The sequence below is a fragment of the Rutilus rutilus genome, assembly GCF_951802725.1.
Source record: "Rutilus rutilus genome assembly, chromosome: 2".
Taxonomy (NCBI): Eukaryota; Metazoa; Chordata; class Actinopteri; order Cypriniformes; family Leuciscidae; genus Rutilus; species Rutilus rutilus.
The window spans coordinates 51,496,227-51,519,261 of NC_140210.1; the positions used below are offsets into that span (position 1 = coordinate 51,496,227).

The window sequence follows — 23,035 nt, forward strand, 5'->3', positions numbered from 1 at the left end:
TCTATGGCTTGTGGGGACCATTTCCTAAAGAGTTTGACAGTTGGTTTCGCCACTTTAAGTTTCTGGCGATATTTTGGTATAAGCAAAATTGTGTTGTGGTCGGACTCACCCAAGGGGGCCCTGGCTACAGCATGGTATGCCTCAGGAATAGGAGAATAGCATTGATCCAGTGTTTTATCCTTCCTGGTAGCGATCTGGATTTGGGGTTTGTATCTGGGGAGTGCCTTCCTCAGGGAGACATGGTTGAAATCACCCAGCACAAACATGGCAGCGTCGGGATTGTTGTTTTCAACCTCTGTGATATTATCCACAAGTTTCTGCAGAGCAGCCGGAGCAGAGGCGTCCGGGGGAATATAAATAATCATCAGGACAACAGAAGAAAACTCACGAGGCAAGTAAAAGGGCTTACACATCACAGTGAGAGACTCCAACTCTGGAGAGCAGGTTTGTGATAAGTTTTTGCAGTCCGAACACCAGTTGCTATTGATGTAGCAGCCAACCCCACCTCCACGTAGTTTTTGTGAGCACGCAGTGCGATCTGCACGGTGTAGAGAAAAGCCGGCTAGTTGTAACATGGAGTCCGGAAAGCTTTCAGTCAACCAGGTCTCAGACAAGCAGATACCTGAAGTCTCTCTGTGTACGAATGAGCATAGAAAGTTCATCCATTTTGTTTGCCAAGGAGCGGACATTGGAAAGAATCAGGCTAGGTAGAGCTGGGCGGTAGATGCGACGCCTAAGCCGGACAAGAGCGCCACCCCTCACACCCCGCTTCCGAGTCTTCCAGCATTGTTTAAGCCGCTCCGTATGTAGTTGGCAATCCGGCGGTATATCGGACAGGAAAACGGGCATGCTGTCTCGAATATGAAGTAATTCAGATCTGTCATACTGTACAATACCAAGGCTGGGTTCTAGGAACGTGCAAGACAACACCAAACAAACAAACAAAACAGAGAGTAGCACCGAGTCGCCATTGAGCGGCGCCATCTTGGATTTTTAACCACTTTAGTGAGGAAATAGCTTTTAATAAATCGAAAGCCTATCGGCTAATCTTCAGCGGTTTGGAAAATGGATGGATGGATGATTCGGCTGTGGCGCCATCTCCTGTTCAGATGCAGGAATTAATTTTTTAAATTCACGTTATTGCGGTGCATTGTGGGATTAAATGAGTGCACTCGATAATGTCCAATATGGTGTACCACTAGCCCTCATGTGGTCTTCGGGTCATTTTGACCCGGAGAAGATTTTCTTTTTCCCAAAAATACTAGTTAATGTTATCGCATTGGACTGAAACTTAGTGACTTTGTTAGAGACTTTGACTTTGACTTAGTGGGTTTGTTACCTTGTTACACTTGTGGTCTTCCAGGGTCAAAATGACCCGCCTATAAAAAATAGCTTATAAATCACTCATTATACCATATTTTCACCCAATCTTGGATTCAATCTTTTTGTCAACTTGTTCTCGTTCAATTAGGACTGGTTTTGTATTTTCATTTGCATCTGATTAATCGTGGGCCTCATTTATCTGAGAGTAGGCATCTCATTTTTTGAGTAAAAAAAAAATAATTTTGTAATAATTTGGGATTTTTTTTTTTTTTTTTTTTTTTTGAAAATTGGTACTGTTGATCACACTAGTCTACTTTAATGTTTCACCGGGAATTTTGTTTTGAAAAACTTTTATTTTGTAAAAAATGGTACATAGTCACACTTGTGGTCTTCCCGGGTCAAAATGACCCGCCTATAAAAAATACTTATAAATCACTCATTATACCATATTTTCACCCAATCTTGGATTCAATCTTTTTGTCAACTTGTTCTCTTTCAATTAGGACTGGTTTTGTATTTCCATTTGCATCTGATTAATCGTGGGCCTCATTTATCTGAGAGTAGGCATCTCATTTTTTGAGTAATTTTTTTTTATTTTTGAATAATTTTTGGAAAAATAAAATAAAATCTGAAGAAAATTGGCACTGTTGATCACACTAGTGTACTTTAATTTTTCACCAGGAATTTTGTTTTGAAAAACTTTTATTTTGTACAATATGGCACAGAGTTACACTTGTGGTGTTCCACTGGGCCATTGAGGGCCATTGTGGGCCATTGTTTCAATTGAAAGTGAATGGGAGAGACCAATGCAAACAATGAATGGAACAACACAAAATAGGTACCATTTTAAAGCTTAGAATCTCAGCTTTTTAATGCATCTAATCACTTTGATCAACTCCTAACGAGAGCTGAGTTATCACTCTAAAACAGAGTGTTTCCCCGCAAGCGCCACCTAGTTGCGAAATAAATAATCATAATATTTTTCAAAACTATTACCTTGATCAACTTAAAATAGGTGTCATTTGAAAGCTTAGAGTCTGAAATTTACAATGAATGTAGCCAATTTGATAAACTCCTAAGTAGTGCTGAGTTATTTGCTGATAAATAGAAAAAAACAAATTCATAATTTATAAACTACTTTTTTGTACTACATTCAGCAATATGTCAAATACACCATACAGCTCAGATAGTCCTGTGTCATATGTCATTTGAAAGGTCTCAATTAGCAGAATACAGCAAGCATAATTGTTTCAGGCTTTTTACTAAACTTGAGTGAGATTTTTGTAAAAGAAGCCCTTCAAGAGACCGATGTGTAAACCATACATGGATGATGGAATTTTAGACACATTTCCACTCGTAACTTCATGAAACATGCTCCGATTGTGGAAAATGACACATCATTATTTACAGCAGATGCTTACAATTAAAATGAGTCCAAACTCAACATAATCCATCACTCAGAACTGAAGATATTCCTCATGGAGTTCTAACACAAAAAATACTACAGACACACAGACTCACATAGCCAAGCAAGGTAGCTTAGACTTGGCCTTTTTACTCGTAACTTCATGAAACATACATCGATCATGGAAAATGACACATCGTTATTTACAGCAGGAGCTCACGATTAAAAAGAGCCCAAACTCAATATATTCCATCAATAAGATCTAAAGCAGACCTGCAAACTCCTCAGACTAAAAAAGGTGACAGTGTCGCCGGGGGGGGGGTGTCTTTTTTTTTTTTTGCTACATGCCATGGGATTAATCAATGCATGCTGATGAACAATGTATAATAATAATAATTAATCTGCATACCCTAGTTTTGCACTGATGTAAAAAGACTGACAGTGACACAATAAGACCTCATGTTACCAAAATGTTTTAATCTTTTAACTCTTAAAAAAAAAAAACTCTTAAAAAAAACATGTATGTTCTTTAATGTTTGATTATAATTTTACGGTCTTCACATAGGGATGGGAATTGATAAGATTTTATCAATAATAATGCCACTGACGATTCTGATTATCGATCCAATTCTTTATCGATTCTTGATAGCGCTGTGTGGAAAAATGTAGTCATATGCTTTTTTTTTTTTTTAAACAAGTGGTTTTCTTTATTTTGAAGTTTAAGCTTGAGTTAGCAAACTGTACTTTTTTATATAATTTATGTAATAAATATAACCTTATTGTAAAGTGTTACTGATTAGTTACACCGATTCAGACGTCACCTGAGTTCACTGTTGGAAAGATTAGTTGTTTTAACCATTCATTAAAATGAATCGGTTCAAAGGAGTCATTAGTTCGCGAATTGGACGTGTCGTGCGCGTTGTGTGATTATGCCAGCAGTTAGGACACTGACATCCAAGATTTGTGTCAACATAAAAACATTTCATCACTGTATAGTTTTATTTCGTTTAATTAAAGTGTTGTTTAAGTCAGCTGAATGTCCAGAACGCTTTTCAGAGAAGATAAGGAAACTTATTTAGCAAAATTCACACCCAGCAGAAATTCAGAAAAAAAGGTCTTTCGACCTTTTACCACCGTGTCGATTTATTTTTGATTAATATGTGCGTGCGAGGGAGAGAGAGCAACACAGCGCCTAGTTTGGAGACAGTGAAGTCGTTTACACAGAGAGTGCGCGCGCGCGACCGGCTCTCTCTCTCTCTCTCTGCTCGTTCTTTCAGTTAAACATACACCCTGTCACAAACGCAGCCGTTCATCTACATTACTCACCGATCAAATAAGACTTTGGCGGGACAAAAAATCATTTTGGTGGGCGCTAAAATGCAGGAAAATTCATGCGCGAGTTTCCATTAGACTCGCACGGTAGCCAGGCGTCTCATCAAATGGCGAGCTCAGCTCAGTTGACGCTGTGTGCTTCAAGATTCTGACGCAAGTCCTAAGATTCCAATTGGCCAAGAGAAAAAGTGCTAAGATTCCGATTGGCCCAGAGAAATGTCAATTATAAGAATTATCCAATAATGTTTCGCAATTCTAGCCTGCATGGCAGTTACTGTGAGAAACAATATACCCCCCCCCCCCCCCCCCTCTCGAAAAAAAAACTCTCCGGTTCTACGCGATTCACGTAAATGACCCAATTGACCAAGAAAACGGCGATTGTCGCCGAAAAGCGACAAGTTTGCAGGTATGCTAAAGATATTCCTCATGGCGCTCTAACACAAAAAATACCACAGACACACCTAGCCAAGTATATACTCATGAAGCTCTCACGTTTGGTTTTTGCTCATAACTTCACGAAGCATGCACAGATCGTAGAAAAATGTACATCATTATTTTCAGTAGACTATCACAATTAAAAAGAGCCCAAACTCAGCATAATCCATCACTCAGATCTAAAGATATTCCTAATGGAGTTGTAACACACGAACCCCCACAGGCGCTCACAGAGCCTTGAATATAGATGTAGCCTAGCACTTATGTCGCGTTTTAACTCGTAACTCAATGAAGCATGCATAAATTGTGGAAAATGGCACATCATTATTTACATGAGATTGTTAAGATTAAAAAGAGCCCAAACTCACCATAATCCATCACATGCTCATATGTGTACATAAACAATGAACATGCTCCTGAAAATGTTTCAGTCTCTCCCATTCACTTTCAATGGCCCATTGAAACAATGGCCCTCAATGGCCCAGTGGAACACCGCAAGTGTGACAATGTGCCATTTTGTACAAAATAAAAGTTTTTCAAAACAAAATTCCTGGTGAAATATTAATGTAGACTAGTGTGATCAACAGTGCCAATTTTCTTCAGATTTCATTTAATATTTCCAAAATTATTCAAAAATAATGTTTTTTTTACTCAAAAAATGAGATCCCTACTGTCAAATAAATGAGGCCTACGATTAATTAGATGCAAATAGAAATATTAAACCAGTCCTAATTGAAAGAGAACAAGTTGACAAAAAGATTGAATCCAAGATTGGGTGAAAATATGGTATAATGAGTGATTTATAAGCTATTTTTTATAGGCGGGTCATTTTGACCCGGGAAGACCACAAGTGTGACTATGTGCCATTTTGTACAAAATAAAAGTTTTTCAAAACAAAATTCCTGGTGAAATATTAAAGTAGACTAGTGTGATAAACAGTGCCAATTTTCTTCAGATTTCATTTAATATTTCCAAAATTATTCAAAAATAATGTTTTTTTTACTCAAAAAATTAGATCCCTACTGTCAATTAAATGAGGCCTACGATTAATTAGATGCAAATAGAAATACAAAACCAGTCCTAATTAAAAGAGAACAAGTTGACAAAAAGATTGAATCCAAGATTGGGTGAAAATATGGTATAATGAGTGATTTATAAGCTATTTTTTATAGGCGGGTCATTTTGACCCGGGAAGACCACAAGTGTGACAATGTGCCATTTTGTACAAAATAAAAGTTTTTCAAAACAAAATTCCTGGTGAAATATTAAAGTAGACTAGTGTGATAAACAGTGCCAATTTTCTTCAGATTTCATTTAATATTTCCAAAATTATTCAAAAATAATGTTTTTTTTACTCAAAAAATTAGATCCCTACTGTCAAATAAATGAGGCCTACGATTAATTAGATGCAAATAGAAATATAAAACCAGTCCTAATTGAAAGAGAACAAGTTGACAAAAAGATTGAATCCAAGATTGGGTGAAAATATGGTATAATGAGTGATTTATAAGCTATTTTTTATAGGCGGGTCATTTTGACCCGGGAAGACCACAGGTGTTATAGGGTTTCGAACACCACATGAGGGCTAGAGCCACGGATCCTGGTATCTCCCAGTAATGAGACCATCTCTGGTATAAAGCAGGCTTTAGGTGATCGTCAGCTCCTAACGTTCGGTCAGTATGGAAGGCATTTTCTGCCAAAATTAAATAAATAAATTAAACGATAAATTTTTTTATTAAAACCAGTTTAACCATTTCATTACAGAAAACTGTATGCAAAATATGTGACAAAATTGAGAATGAAATTAAATGATTTAATTTTCACAGTGACAGTGCATCATCCCTGTCAAATTGAAAAATAAAATGCAATTGGTGACAGTATAGCAGCAGAATTAATTCACATTTACAGTACAGACACTCACACTGGCAACTGAAGATGCCCGCGACTCAGGCTGAGGATCTGCAGTGGGCCGAGGGTTTGACGCTTGCTGGACAGTCTGGTTTGTGTTGTTCTCCTCTCGTTCCAGTTCTTCGGCAGCTTCCCGCAAAAGCTGACTTACAGATTCCGCCATGACTCGTCTCGATTACAATATGATCACATTTCAATAACTTCGTATCACACATTTAGCCATTCACACTCACTCAATCACCCTCATTCACACGGGGCGTCGACGACGTCGCTTTACGGAAGGCGTGTCTGTAGCACCGTTGCTCTTGAATAAGCCCCACCCATTTATTAACATAGAATTTGCATTTAGGTTGTCGTTGAAAATGAAAACTAAAAGTGTGAAATAAAAGAGGAAATAAAATGACAACTAAACTTTACATTTGAATTTGAATTGTGTCACTATTATTGCCTGAGCGTTAATAAAAAGCTTTGTAAAAACTGTATTTGCAGTTTCTTTTTCACGTTTGCCTTTTCATTTTAATATTGAAAATTAAATCATTCAATTCCATTCTCAATTTTGTCACATATTTTGCATACAGTTTTCTGTAATGAAGTGGTTAATCTGGTTTTAGTTTGCATTTTTATAACTTAATTGATTTATTTAATTTTGGCAGAAAATGTCTTCCATATCTGAAACTGCTGTCACGTATATAGTTCTGCAGTCAGACACATCTCGCAACATTATGAAGCTGCAGACTCGGAGCCTGCATCTACAGTCCCGCACCCAGAGTCCCGCATTCTCAGACCCCTCGTTTTTCGAGACAGCGCCTCCTGCTGTTCGGAAAATCGTATAACACCCTTATCCAAATGCCATTGAAAACAATAGGATGCAATACGGTCTCGTTTTATTTAAAGTTATCCAAATAAATATTTGTGTTCCCTGCTTAATGCAATTTTTTTTGGCACTTAATGTGCCAAAAAAAAACTTATTGTGTTCTCTGACTAACAAATTACCCAGTAGTTATTTTTTGAGCGTGGGTGTAATTGAAAGAAAATTACTGATGGAAGGGATACAATTGGAAGCTTGACTCTGCCACTGAATAATGAATAAATTATAATAATTGCGACTTTTTATCTCACAATTCTGACTTTTTTTTCTCTCAATTGCTATATATCAAGTCAGAGTTGTGACTTTCTCAGAATTGTGAGATATGATGGCAGAATTGCGAGAAATAAAGTCGCAAATCTGAGAAATAAAGTCGCAATTGTGAGATATGAAGTCGCAATTGTGAGAAATAAAGTGGCAATTGCAGACTGAAATATCTTCTGAAAAATATTATGTGATATTATATTGCTACGTTTTTTTTTTATTCAAATTCCAATTTTTCTTTCAGTTCAACCTATGGTAATTACCATTATACCATGCAAACATTACAAAACCTGTTTTTTGATATTTTGAATGCGAAGCAAAACTCAAATAAGAATAGACAAAACACCAATAATAAACAATTCTGTAGCCTACTTTATTTAACGATCACCTAAACATCATCTTGCTGTAAACAGGACAAAGTAAAGAAAAAAGGAAAGAATTGTGTTAATGACTTTACTTTTCGTCTTCAATTGCATAAAAAAAAAAAACTCTTCATTTAGGCTATAAGTCGCTTTGGATAAAAGCGTCTGCTAAATGAATAAATGTAAAATGTAAATGCATAAGGTAAAATAATTTCTGGTAGGCAAATGTTCTTTTTTTCATTCTTTTTGCAATCGCTCTGTCAAATTCTTCGACTTCACTAAAATAAAAGATGAATGCCATTGTCAAAAATATTGTGTAATAATAAATAATTTTTTTTTGCAAATGCAAATTACAAGCATACCCAAGTAGTGCCACGGATGAAATGGCTGGCAACAACTTCATATCAGTTAAATTAATATTGATTCATTTTTATACTTACGTTTTATAATAGGCTAACTAATTTAAGTAGTCTACATAAATTATATAAAGTAAAATAATTACTCCGGCATTAATTAATTCAACTTATAGTTTTAGGAAAAAGGGTAAAATGGTAAATCTGATTAAATAATTAATGATGACATTCTTTGATATTAACACACTTAATGTATTTAATTGGTCTACTTTAATGTCAACTAATTTTAATCAAATTTTCACTATGGCTTGTCTACAAAAAGTCCAAGGTTAAAGGCTAACGTTAGCTATCAAAAAAAATTCTGGGAAAAAAGGCGAAAAAACATACATTAAACGGCTCAAATTTTGTTACAAACTACTTTACAAATATTAAATGGACTATTAATATGTTGGTGTATTGATAGTTTGATTAAAAAAGAAACCGAATGAGGTATGATTCGCTAAATAAAATGGACGATACTGACGTTCTTCACATGTTTATCCGATCTAATTTGATAGGAGGCGCGTCTCGAAAAACGAGGGGTCTGAGAATGCGGGACTCTGGGTGCGGGACTGTAGATGCAGCAGGCTCCGAGTCTGCAGCTTCATACTACTCACATCTCGTCTCATATGTGCTCGTTCAGTCCCTCAAACTGCCACCAGAGGTCACCATCTCCTGCGACTGACATCAACCTTGATGAGCCTCACCTGTAAATCACTATCATTCATCTTCATTCATCTTCACAATTATTCATCTTCAACTTACAGAAAAAGATTATCATTTCTGTTTAAGTAGGTTTAGTTCAGTAATGTTGTTCTCTTGTTGAGGGAGGGACAGTGATGTTTCTGTCGCTGTTCATTAATAAACAGTGTTAACCACACAAAGTCCTTCACTGTAAAGCTAAAGTGCTTGTGTTAAAACAGTCTGTCATTTGGTTGCTGTTGATCTGATGAGCTTCAACACGGTAAGACAAACACACTCTTGCTTAAATTAAACTGATGATTATTGCTCATATAACATATGTGTCTTTACATGAGAAATGTTAAGAATAGGGTGATTTACATATACTTGTTTAAGTGATGTTTATATTAATGCTGTATTATAGATATATGTTATGCTGATGTGGGTCAGAATGGCTCCTCCTCTTCCTCTCATCTTCTTTCTGCTCATGATTCACGGTGAGTCTCTCTTACATTCACATTAGAAACACTCTGATGTTTTATTTAAGGCCTCATGAGCGGCTGATCTGCACTTTCTTCTGTCCTGTTCTCACATATTTCTCTCTGAAACAGGAAGTTTGTGTTGAACATGTCAAACGCTCGTCACTTTTAGAAATGTCCAATAGTCTTTTGCTACTTGCTAGTCAGTGTCACATGGTTTAGGGGGAGGGACTTTCTCAAAGTTCAGAGCATTTGATTGGACAAAAATCACTGTACCAGCAGATCATGAATATTTTTGGCTCAAGTTCTCGGAAGTGAATGTGTTCATGTTAAATATTTATCATGTCAAAGGAGTTCACTAGCATAAATGAGCTCTGAGCTGATAGATAAGAACTAAAAGCCACACAGCTAATATTTTGATCCCATTGGGTATTTAATAAATCAGCTTTGATTATTTTTGTCTTATTTGTCATATATTTCATTATTTGAGAGTGCGTCATGTTGCTCGTGGCTGATTTCTTGGTTCTCTCTTCACTCCTCTGTCTCTGTACATTTACTTCTGCTTTTCTGCAACACCGTCCATCAAAGCTGATGAAGTAATTCACACTGAGATCATTTATTCACATTTATCACTCCATAGATTCTGAGAAGATGAGCTTATATTTCCTGTAATGAGTCGATGTTTCCAATAGTAATACAGTATTGTCATATTTTCATGGTCCAGTGTAACTGATAAAACAATATTTTCATAAGAGAGTTCTAAAAAGAGTTAATGTTAATAAAGAGTTAATACTGACATATGTTGTGTCAGTATTAACACACATAGTGTGTGTGTGCTCAAATTTAACACAATAAATGTGTAAGTCATTTTAACATTGATGACACAATTGTGTCAGGTAATTACATACCCAGATGTAATTAAAAAAAATAAACTGAAACAGGCAGATGTAAAAATATAAACCATTTAATCAATAGTCGAGGACAGAATGCATGTGCACACAAAGTACAACACAATGTCTCAAGCTCAATGACTGGACAGACTCACTGTACTGGACATTATTCAGTTATTCACGCTTCAACCCCTAACTGATAATGCTGCTTTTGACAAAAGTTCATGAAGAGATAACAGTTCACCGAGTTTGCACTATGAATTAAATTAAAATGTCACAAAATATTATATAACTAACTTTTATTTACACAGGCCAGTTTGTTTGAGAACACAGCAAACACTGCATACGATGCACATTGATAATTAATGTTGGAGCGCTCTTATAAAATTATGTGTCGAAAACAACACAACCTGTAAAAAGAAATGCGTTAAAAATGACACATGTTGTGTAGAATCTAACACACAACCTGTGTAATTTCTTTACACATCTGTGTGTTTATATAAGGACTACACGTGTAATTATACTAATGTGTTATTCCTCTTTACACAGAAGTGTGTTGAAACCTTTTACACACTAATGTGTAGATACACAACTCAGATCATTCAATAGAGGTTTAGATGATTATGTTTCATTGAATAATTAGTGGCACATTTACTCTTGAACCCTTTACTTTTCTGTAGACTTTTCTCTGGCTGTTGTAACTGTATTTGTATAAAATATGTTTGTTATGGCAGGAGAAAATATGATCAGATGTATATTGATGATTACATAATCATCAAATATTAATCTGAGCAAGTTTTTGAGTATATGCATGATGTCCGATTTGCAGTTAGTTATAACAGTGTTGTGAAATTACATCATGTTATCCAGCCGTGCAGAATGATGTCTTTAAAAAAGTGTTTTCAGAAAGTCTTAGTCAAACAATTACATCAAGAATATGCGTATGAATCTCAACGGTTACAATCGACAAAATATTCATATACACAGATCAACTCTGTACATCACAAGACTTTAGAATATTGTTCCATCATTAATGAATAATTACACAGGAAGAAATAAACTCAGCAAAATCCCCAGTGTTAAATTAACACTCCTCTGTGTACATATGTACAACTACTATATAGTAGGGAAGTAGTTCGGACGCAGAGAGTGACTTAGAGGAGGAAGAGTGTGAGTATAAGAGGAGGAAGAGTGTGTGAATAAGAGGAGGAAAAGTGTGAGTATAAGAGGAGGAAGAGTGTGTGTATAAGAGGAGGAAGAGTGTGTGAATAAGAGGAGGAAAAGTGTGAGTATAAGAGGAAGAGTGTGAGTCTAAGAGGAGGAAGAGTGTGTGTATAAGAGGAGGAAGAGTATGAGTATAAGAGGAGGAAGAGTGTGTGTATAAGAGGAGGAAGAGTGTGTGAATAAGAGGAGGAAAAGTGTGAGTATAAGAGGAGGAAGAGTGTGAGTCTAAGAGGAGGAAGAGTGTGTGTATAAGAGGAGGAAGAGTGTGTGTATAAGAGGAGGAAGAGTGTGTGTGTATAAGAGGAGGAAGAGTGTGAGTATAAGAGGAGGAAGAGTGAGTGTATAAGAGGAGGAAGAGTGTGAGTTAGAGGAGGAAGAGTGTGGGTATAAGAGGAGGAAGAGTATGAGTATAAGAGGAGAAAGAGTGTGTGTATAAGAGGAGGAAGAGGATGAGTATAAGAGGAGGAAGAGTGTGAGTATAAGAGGAGGAAGAGTGAGTGTATAAGAGGAGGAAGAGTGTGAGTATAAGAGGAGGAAGAGTGTGTGTATAAGAGGAGGAAGAGTATGAGTATAAGAGGAGGAAGAGTGTGTGTATAAGAGGAGGAAGAGTGTGAGTATAAGAGGAGGAAGAGTGTGAGTATAAGAGGAGGAAAGAGTGTGTGTATAAGAGGAGGAAGAGTGTGTGTATAAGAGGAGGAAGAGTGTGAGTATAAGAGGAGGAAGAGTGTGAGTATAAGAGGAGGAAGAGTGTGTGTATAAGAGGAGGAATGAGTATAAGAGGAGGAAGAGTGTGTGTATAAGAGGAGGAAGAGTGTGAGTATAAGAGGAGGAAGAGTGTGAGTATAAGAGGAGGAAGAGTGAGTGTATAAGAGGAGGAAGAGTGTGAGTATAAGAGGAGGAAGAGTGTGTGTATAAGAGGAGGAAGAGTGTGTGTCTAAGAAGAGGAAGAGTGTGAGTCTAAGAGGAGGAAGAGTGTGAGTATAAGAGGAGGAAGAGTGTGTGAAAGAGGTGATGAACGAAGAGGAAGAGGAAGGTGTGGAGAATGTTGTCAAGGCTTCAGGGTTTTTCTCTTCTCCGGCCGGTATATTAGGATTTCCTTATATAGATTTATACATTATAAAATTATACATTTTATACATATTTATTTTTATGAAATATATATAATGACTTTTTATGACTTATTTATAATTATGTAATTGCAAAATTTGTTTACTTTCTTACAATAAATAAATCAATATTTGTCCTGTAACTGCATGCTTTGGATTCTGTGTTCTCCATTTGTCATGTAGTGTCTAACGAATGATCTGTAGTGTTTCTAATATTGACTGATGTGTGTAAGATCTGAAAGCATTGTTTGATTTTGCCAGAAGAGTCAGAGATTCTCTGAATGAGTTTTGAACATTTGCTTTTGTGTTTAAGGTTTTGAGAAAGTGAGTGATGGTTTCAAGAAATGTGTTTTAGCAATTCAGAAAAACTGTAATTGTGCAGCTTGTTGTTTTTGGCTGATTTCTTGGTTCTCTCTTCACTCCTCTGTCTTAAAGTAATTCACACTGAGATTATTTATTCACATTTATCTTATATTTCCTGTAATGAGTCACTGTTTTCAAATAGTAATAAAGTATTGTTATGTTTTCATGGCCCAATATAACAGATAAAACTACATTTACAGTTTGATGAATTCTGTGTTTCAGGGGTTTCTAGTGATGATTGGAGAGTGAGTTACAGTCCTTCACACATCTGTGCACTAAAGGACTCAACAGTGATAATGAGATGCACTTATACATACCCTACTGGACATCAGATCGAGAAAGTGTTCTGGACCAAAGGCTCAATTCAAAAGGGTGTTGATCCTCCAGATCTGTCTAATGACCCTGAATACAGTCAGAGGCTTCAGTATCTGGGAGATAAACAGCAGAACTGCACCATCAGACTGAGTCATGTGACACTGAAGGATTCACACATGTACTATTTCAGATTCATCACTGATAAAGACGATGGAAGTTGGTTTGGTAATCCAGGAGTGACTCTTACTGTCACAGGTGACTTTGGTGAGGTTTATCTCTTCTTCTGTGCATTATGTTGAATAATAATCAGTGTATGACAGCAGCACTAGATATAATGTGTGTGTTGTGTTCAGATCTTCAGGTGGAGTCTCCTGAGAGAGTGACAGAGGGAGATTCAGTCACTCTGAGATGTAAAAGCAGCTGCGCTCTGACTGACAGAGCAACATTCATCTGGTACAGAAACTCATCGAAGATATTAACTGAGAATAAATTAATTAACGAACTCTCCATCAATCCAGTCAGAAGAGAGGATTCAGGCAGATATAGCTGTGCTGTAGACGGACACACTCACATCTCTCCTGCTGTTCAGCTCAATGTCATGTGTGAGTACAGACTGACTTTCTCTCTTTAACCCTCATGAACTTTAGATTTCTGGTTCCAGCCTGTATAGTTTGGTTCAGATTGACCATAATTGTATTCAATTCCCTAAAAATCACATTTTAATCAATGAATTATAAAAATGTTTTAACCACTATTTTTAAGACTGCCTCTCCTCAACACCCGTGGGACACTTGCCATTATACATTTATAACAATAATATCTTAGTCTAAACCTAAAGTAATCTTGACCAACTATATAGCATTTGAAAGTGTTCAGACTGTAGTTAAGATCAATCAATCCATATATGGAAATCGAAGAGTCCTTATATGATCATCAGAGGAGTCTGGAGGTCATCTAGTGGAAAAGTTTGGTACTGCGCTCAAAATATCGTACTGATTTTTTTTTTCTTTTTTTTTTTTAGATATCAACCTAAATTTGTCTCAAAATTTTCTTGAAGTTTTAGTTGAATTTTTTTTTGTAAAATATATATTTTATATAAAATATAAAAATATATTTTACATTTTCATAAACTTAAACTTCTGTGATGCTTTTTGTAAACTTAAAACATAACAAAAAAAAATAATAATCTGTGAAGTGTTCCCTTTAAAAAGATTTGTGCTCTTAAGTATTTAAGAGAGTACGAGTATAAGAGGAGGAAGAGTGTGAGTATAAGAGGAGGAAGAGTACGAGTATAAGAGGAGGAAGAGTATGTGTATAAGAGGAGGAAGAGTATGAGTATAAGAGGAGGAAGAGTATGAGTATAAGAGGAGGAAGAGTGTGTGTATAAGAGGAGGAAGAGTGTGTGTATAAGAGGAGGAAGAGTGTGAGTATAAGAGGAGGAAGAGTACGAGTATAAGAGGAGGAAGAGTGTGAGTATAAGAGGAGGAAGAGTACGAGTATAAGAGGAGGAAGAGTGTGAGTATAAGAGGAGGAAGAGTATGAGTATAAGAGGAGGAAGAGTACGAGTATAAGAGGAGGAAGAGTACGAGTATAAGAGGAGGAAGAGTGTGAGTATAAGAGGAGGAAGAGTGAGAGTTAGAGGAGGAAGAGTGTGAGTTAGAGGAGGAAGAGTGTGTGTATAAGAGGAGGAAGAGTATGTGTATAAGAGGAGGAAGAGTATGAGTTAGAGGAGGAAGAGTGAGTATAAGAGGAGGAAGAGTATGTGTATAAGAGGAGGAAGAGTGTGTGTATAAGAGGAGGAAGAGTGTGTGTATAAGAGGAGGAAGAGTGTGAGTATAAGAGGAGGAAGAGTGTGAGTTAGAGGAGGAAGAGTGTGAGTATAAGAGGAGGAAGAGTGAGAGTATAAGAGGAGGAAGAGTGTGTGTATAAGAGGAGGAAGAGTGTGAGTTAGAGGAGGAAGAGTGTGAGTATAAGAGGAGGAAGAGTGAGAGTATAAGAGGAGGAAGAGTGTGAGTATAAGAGGAGGAAGAGTGAGAGTTAGAGGAGGAAGAGTGTGTGTATAAGAGGAGGAAGAGTATGTGTATAAGAGGAGGAAGAGTGTGTGTATAAGAGGAGGAAGAGTGTGAGTTAGAGGAGGAAGAGTGTGTGTATAAGAGGAGGAAGAGTATGTGTATAAGAGGAGGAAGAGTGTGAGTTAGAGGAGGAAGAGTGTGAGTATAAGAGGAGGAAGAGTGTGTGTATAAGAGGAGGAAGAGTGTGTGTATAAGAGGAGGAAGAGTGTGTGTATAAGAGGAGGAAGAGTGTGTGTATAAGAGGAGGAAGAGTGTGTGTATAAGAGGAGGAAGAGTGTGTGTATAAGAGGAGGAAGAGTGTGAGTTAGAGGAGGAAGAGTGTGAGTATAAGAGGAGGAAGAGTATGAGTATAAGAGGAAGAGTGTGAGTATAAGAGGAAGAGTGTGAGTATAAGAGGAGGAAGAGTATGAGTATAAGAGGAAGAGTATGAGTATAAGAGGAAGAGTGTGAGTATAAGAGGAGGAAGAGTATGAGTATAAGAGGAAGAGTATGAGTATAAGAGGAAGAGTGTGAGTATAAGAGGAGGAAGAGTATGAGTATAAGAGGAAGAGTGTGAGTATAAGAGGAGGAAGAGCATGCTTTGGATTCTGTGTTCTCCATTTGTCATGTAGTGTCTAACGAATGATCTGTAGTGTTTCTAATATTGACTGATGTGTGTAAGATCTGAAAGCATTGTTTGATTTTGCCAGAAGAGTCAGAGATTCTCTGAATGAGTTTTGAACATTTGCTTTTGTGTTTAAGGTTTTGAGAAAGTGAGTGATGGTTTCAAGAAATGTGTTTTAGCAATTCAGAAAAACTGTAATTGTGCAGCTTGTTGTTTTTGGCTGATTTCTTGGTTCTCTCTTCACTCCTCTGTCTTAAAGTAATTCACACTGAGATTATTTATTCACATTTATCTTATATTTCCTGTAATGAGTCGCTGTTTTCAAATAGTAATAAAGTATTGTCATGTTTTCATGGCCCAATATAACAGATAAAACAACATTTACAGTTTGATGAATTCTGTGTTTCAGGGGTTTCTAGTGCTGATAAAGGTTGGGGTGTGAGTTACAGTCCTTCACACATCTGTGCACTAAAGGACTCAACAGTGATAATGGGATGCACTTATAAATACCCTACTGGATATAATACATATACTGGATACACATATACATATACAGATATACAGATCAAGAAAGCGTTCTGGACTAAAATACGTGCAGATCCTCGAGATCTGTCTAATGACACTGAATACAGTCAGAGGCTTCAGTATCTGGGAGATAAACAGCAGAACTGCACCGTCAGACTGAGTCATGTGACACTGAAGGATTCACACATGTACTATTTCAGATTCATCACTGATAAACCTGGTGGAAAATGGATTGGTAAACCAGGAGTGACTCTTACTGTCACAGGTGAGTTTGATGAGGTTTATCTCTTCTTCTGTGCATTATGTTGAATAATAATCAGTGTATGACAGCAGCACTAGATATAATGTGTGTGTTGTGTTCAGATCTTCAGGTGGAGTCTCCTGAGAGAGTGACAGAGGGAGATTCAGTCAATCTGAGATGTAAAAGCAGCTGCGCTCTGACTGACAGAGCAACATTCATCTGGTACAGAAACTCACAGCCATTAACTGAGAGAAGAGACAGAAACAATGAACTCCTGCTGCAGTCAGTCAGAAGAGAGGATTCAGGCAGATATAGCTGTGCTGTAGACGGACACACTCACATCTCTCCTGCTGTTCAGCTCAATGTCATGTGTGAGTACTGATTGACTTTTCAAACATTACAAAGAATAAATATCTGAATTTATGATTTATAAAAATGTTTTAACCACTATTTTTAAGACTGCCCCTCCCCGACACCCGTGGGACACTTGCCATTATACATTTATAACAATAATATCTTAGTCTAAACCTAAAGTAATCTTGACCAACTATATAGCATTTGAAAGCGTTCAGACTGTAGTTAAGATCAATCAATCCATACCAGTATATGGAAATCGAAGAGTCCTTATATGGTCACCAGAGGAGTCTGGATGTCATCTAGTGGAAAAGCGTGGTACTGCGCTCAAAAAATCGTATTGATTTATTTTTATTTTATTTTTTTATATATCAACCTAAAATTTGTCTCAGAATTTGTTCAGATATTTAGCTTTGATTTTCTTGAAGTTTTTGTAAAATATACAGTACCAGTCAAAAGTTTGGAAACGTTACTATTTTTAATGTTTTTGAAAGAAGTCTCTTATGCTCATCAAGCCTGCAGTTAAAAAAAAAAAAAAAAAAAAAAAACAGTAAAATTATGAAATATTATTACAATTTACAATAATGGTTCTCTTTTTTAATATATTTTAAAATGTAATTTATTTTTGTGATGCAAAGCTGAATTTTCATCAGCAAGTACTCCAGTCTTTGGTGTCTTATGATCCTTCAGAAATCATTCTAATATGATGATTTGATACTCAGTTATTATCAATGATGGAAACAGTTGTGCTGTTTAATATATTTTTTTGGAATACTTTTTTCAGGATTCATTGATGAGTAAAAACTAAGTTAAAAGCATTTATTCATAAAAACAGCATTTATTCAAAATAAAAACATTTCTAACAATATAAATCGTTACCATCACCTTTTATCAATTTAACGCATCCTTGTTGAATTAAAGTACTAATTTCTTAAAAAATTGTTTTTATTGTTCCCAAACTTTTGACCGGTAGTGTATATTGTTACAAAAGATTTCTATTCTAAATAAATACAGTTCTTTTTAACTTTTTATTCATCAAATAATCCTGAAAAAAGTATCTCAGGTTATAAAAAAAATATTAAGCAGCACAACTGTTTCCAACATTGATCATAAATCATCATATTATTAGAATGATTTCTGAAGGATCATAAGACACCAAAGACTGGAGTACTTGCTGATGAAAATTCAGCTTTGCATCACAAAAATAAATTACATTTTAAAGTATATTAAAAAAGAGAACCATTATTTTAAATTGTAATAATATTTCATAATATTACTGTTTTTTGAGAACTGCAGGCTTGATGAGCATAAGAGACTTCTTTCAAAAACATTAAAAATAGTAACATTTCCAAACTTTTGACTGGTACTGTATATTTTATATAAAATATAAAAATATATATTTTACATTTTCATAAACTTAAACTTCTATGATGCTTTTTGTAAACTTAAAAAAAAAAATCTACAATAATCTGTGAAGTGTTCCCTTTAAAAAGATTTTAAGACTTAAGTCTGTGCTCTGAAGAATTTAAGATTTTTAAAGGGCACCTATTATGCAAAATTCACTTTACATAATGTTTGACCATAAATGTGTCGGCAGTGTGTGTACACAACCACCCTATAATGATACAAATCTTCCCATTCTTCTTTTTTAATCCCCATAAATCATAAGCAGTGTCTCAGAACAAGCCTTATGCTTTCTCTCGCACCCCTGCCAAACTGTGGAGCCAGGTAGTGTTGCACTGCACACTCAGACCCCACTCCGGGACGGGTAGCTGGATATTCACCTTATTTTTAACGGAAATACGGACGCAGCCAGTTGACGGTATTTTGTGCGAGACTTCCGGTAAGGCACTTCCGGTCACTGGCGAGCGTTGTTCGTAACAACAAACTCATCGTTATGGCTTCGAGGAAGACCGGGATTGTTTGTGCAGTTAGAGGTTGTCATAATAACTGGCACAAAAGAAAGATTTACTTGGAGCAGGAGTGTTTTAATCATCGAATTATTGACATTTTAATAATCAGGCGCCCTATACGACCGGCGACACACTGGCTGCGTGGCGTTTCTGTTGCGTGGTGTTTTCTATGTCTTTGCACACCAGAAATGTCTCTGACGAGGCGTTGCTGCTGCTAGGTGACATGATAAGCCTCATTGGTGATATATTCGACATATGGGGAGAGAGTTGTGGAAGGCACTTAATGTTAAACATAAATATATAGCAGCAAAGACAACGTCGGCAGTATTGACGGCAAAATAGGCTACAGAATATTTCGTTCTGTATTGACAGGTGCAATATTTGAAAATCGATAATATATATATTTTTTTTACATTTAGGCTATATCTGCATTTATGTCAAAACCTAAATTCAAACATCAAAATGTCATTAATATGTATTCATATCAAAATGACATACAAACATATTTTCCTATTCTATTTTGCCTGGAAACGCTTCCGAAACGCTTGCGTGTCGCGTGAAAAATAGGCATCGATTCTATTTCTAGCATGCACGCATTTTCCCTGAGACGCGCGTGTCACGCAGGCAGTCTGCAAGCTCTAAATAACCGGTTAACATGGGAGCCGAAATAACGGACACGCCACGCAGCCCATTTGAAGAAACGACCGTATGTTTGTTCTTTTCATTTCGTGAACACAAGACCTACAGAAGACCACCCGATACCAGAAAAGTGGCTGGGCTACGAAGTCTGAATAAAAACTCCAAGGAGAAACAAAATCATTATAGTAACCCCTGTATAAAATCTAGTCATCATGGCATTTATTTTGTATGATTTATAATTATTTATAGCCATCTATGATCTACTTATTGCTATCATGTGCTTTGGTTGCATTCTGATGACATTATTAATACATTTGACATGACAAAATAGCCTACCTCCATAGATATATTAACTTAGTCCAGCGTTGGCTCGACCGTGTTTAGGGCGGTGCTGAAGGCGCCGGCGAAGTTTTGGCAATCTGCCAGCTAGATGCATGAGTGTTTTCAACCAGGTCCAGTACCCGACCTGGGTGAGGCGGGGCTTTAGTTCTTTGTTGTATTCATCTGCTATGGCATGTGTAACATTTTTCTGTCAACTCTGCATAATCCTTCGCAATCGATATCGTTAGTTAGCCCAGAGAAGCGAGGAAACGGAAGTGCCGCACAAAAACCGGAAACTGGACCCATATTTACTTCCGCGTTCGAAAATAAGGTGAATAGTATGGTAGCCGGGATGGCTAGCGCTTCCCAGCCCGCTACGCTGGCTCATTCGGACAATCAGACTCGGCTATGCGATTCAGTTCTCCCAGTGCCAGATTTAGTGGCATCCGTTTAACCTCAGTGGTTATAGCTATATAGTATATGGTAGACATGTACTTTCATGTCTCAATTCTCCCTCGACACAGACCGTTCCTACACTTTGAGTTTGAGGGACGGGCATACCAGTACAAAGTCCTCCCCTTCGGAGTTTCCCTGTCACCCGGCGTCTTTACGAAGGTCGCGGAGGCCGCCCTTTCCCTGTTACGGGAGGTGGGTGTTCGCATCCTCAACTATCTCAACGACTGGCTCATCTTGGCCCACTCTCGAGATCAGTTGTGCGAACACAGGGACCTGGTGCTCAGACACCTCAGCCATCTGGGGCTTCAGGTCAACTGGGAAAGAGCAAACTCGACTCCAGTGGCAGATCAATTGACCGTTCGCAAAGACCCGCCCCCCTTAGTTACTGTCGCTATGTCCAACAAGCTACACTGCTCTCACGCCACACCATGTTCTCACGCAGTGAAAAATACATCGCGGAGCAGAGAGGAGACTGACAACACGCTGACAGACCGGACAGACCAGGTTACTTTTCGGTTACGTTTGATATTAAACATATTAAACAAAATCTCACCTTTCAAATTTGGTCATTTTTAAAAGAAATTTAAACAATAAATACCGTTTTGTGGCTCTTTAATGTGCCGTGACAGATCGCTGTAGAGCATCAGTTAAAGCTGCTCGTGAACCGATCATCTCTTCTTCTAGTTAATTTATAGCCTCAAATAAACATGAACAAACATAAGAAGGAATGTTGTTTTAACCGCGGAAAGACATCAGTACACTCCGATTTTCAAGTTCAAATCCTCCCATGTTAATCTACTAACTCTCCTGACTGCTTTGTCGGACAAAATGGCGGATGGCCAAGTATGATTGTCAGATCACCTGTCAATCAAGCTCCCTGCGAAGGGTCAATTGCCTCAAGTTGCTCACAGTATTCCTTGCTCTCCGCCGGTTTCTGCTGTTGCTGAAAGACAAGCATATACTGATCCGAACGGACAACACATCGATATGTGTATATAAACCATCAAGGTGATCCACAATCCCATCGCATGTCACAACTCGCCCACCATCTCCTCCTCTGGAGTCAGAAGCGACTCTGGTCAGTGGTCAGCCCCTGTGCTAGACTGGTGCCCATATGTGGTGATCCTATATGTGTATTCTTCCACGGGTAAATAGACTCAACAAATAATTCACTGTCCTTGGAGAAATGTAGGATCTTCTAAGTTTCTACCATTCAGTTTTGAACTCAAAGTTAAAGGGTCATTTATTTACTTATTTAATTTATTTATTTATACCATCATAGTGAAAATGGCAGAACAGTGACAAGTAGGCGTTAACAAGTAGGAACAGCAGTGATTGACTTCTCTGTGTAAAGCCCTCTCCTTCTCCAAGGGTGCGGGGGATCAGGCGGTTTACACGAGGAGCTGGAAGACAGTGTTTGTGGCGTTTTTCTTAGGGATCCCAATTCATCAGTCACTGACGTAACTCATAGTGATGACTGAATGGGAACGTCTAGGTTACTAATGTAACTCCTGTTCTCTGAAGGAGGGAAGGGAGCCAAGGGGAAAAAGACATATAATTAAATATATTAAAAATGTACTTAAGTATATTTTTAGTTCAATACAAATATACTTTAATGCATTTTTAATACATTTAACAGAACGTCTTTTTCAACTGGGAGAAGTTACGTCCCGTTGCCGTTGAGCACCACTCGGCTCCTCTGCGAAAACTTGGTGAGTGTCTGTGATCGCTTCCTTTATAACCACAGCACCGGGTCCGCGATGCAAAGCTCACTCGACAATGTCCATTGGACCGGTTCTGTTAAAACTCGATGATGATATGTTCTCAGGCGCGATCCTAATTCGTCAGTCATACAACGTCTCGGTTCCCTCCTTCAGGGAACAGGGCTTACATTAGTAACCTAGACGCTAGATACAGCATAAATATATTTATACGTAACTCATAGTGATTGAATGTGAACGTCTAGGTTATGTAACTCCCGTTCCCTGAAGGAGGGAAGGGAGAAGTGATGTCCCTTTGCCACAATCCCTGTGTTCACCGCTGAGTAACCGAGCACCACTACAGGGGGTGGAACTGAGACACGAGGAAAGGAAACGAGGATACACAAATAAGAAATGAGAAGCGCCCTATTTGTATATTGGAATATTCTTGATCACTGGAGCGTCACTTCAAAGCGTCAACAGCTGCGATCAAGAGATCTGCCCTTATGTTGTTAAAGTTTGGTTATTTAAAAAATTCATACATAACAAAGATAAAGCAAGATGTCCTGTTGATATATGTATGATATATAATTTATATAAACTGCAAAGGTAAAGCATAAATAAAAATGATTGTGACGTGAAGTGAATAGAGAGAATTGAGATGTCCTTCAAGATGCTGAGTTTGATCAGTTTCTGGGTCACAGGCTGGAGGACGGAGGAGCGAGGAAATGAAGTAGCATCAAAATTGTAGTTAAATATAAAAAATCTCTAAACAAATATAACGTATTTTTTTCCCTCTCAGTTTTTGCAGTTGCACTATATATATTCATTGTAAATTCGGAAAAGCAAAAAAAAATCTTCCTCAA

The 23,035-nt window shown here is 37.3% G+C and overlaps 2 protein-coding genes across 2 annotated transcripts in view; both read left to right on the forward strand.

Moving 5' to 3' along the window:
• LOC311286519 (cell adhesion molecule CEACAM5-like) overlaps nucleotides 1-23,035 on the forward strand; it is a gene marked incomplete at both ends in the record, with an annotated part of 98,022 nt that overhangs the window by 67,186 nt on the left and 7,801 nt on the right. The window lies entirely within an intron of this gene.
• On the forward strand, nucleotides 16,458-22,181 carry LOC311283810 (uncharacterized protein). Its single transcript, XM_084398536.1, has 3 exons — nucleotides 16,458-16,810; nucleotides 16,909-17,157; nucleotides 22,109-22,181. Coding segments are annotated over exons 1-3 (552 nt in total). The 5' UTR covers nucleotides 16,458-16,509; the 3' UTR covers nucleotides 22,111-22,181.

Excerpts from the sequence above, each read along its gene's own strand:
- LOC311283810 (XM_084398536.1), top strand. The coding sequence starts at position 16,510 with ATGGGATGCACTTATAAATACCCTACTGGATATAATACATATACTGGA. Across the intron at positions 16,811-16,908 it reads AGTGACTCTTACTGTCACAG|ATCTTCAGGTGGAGTCTCCT; the intron begins GTGAGTTTGATG and ends TGTTGTGTTCAG.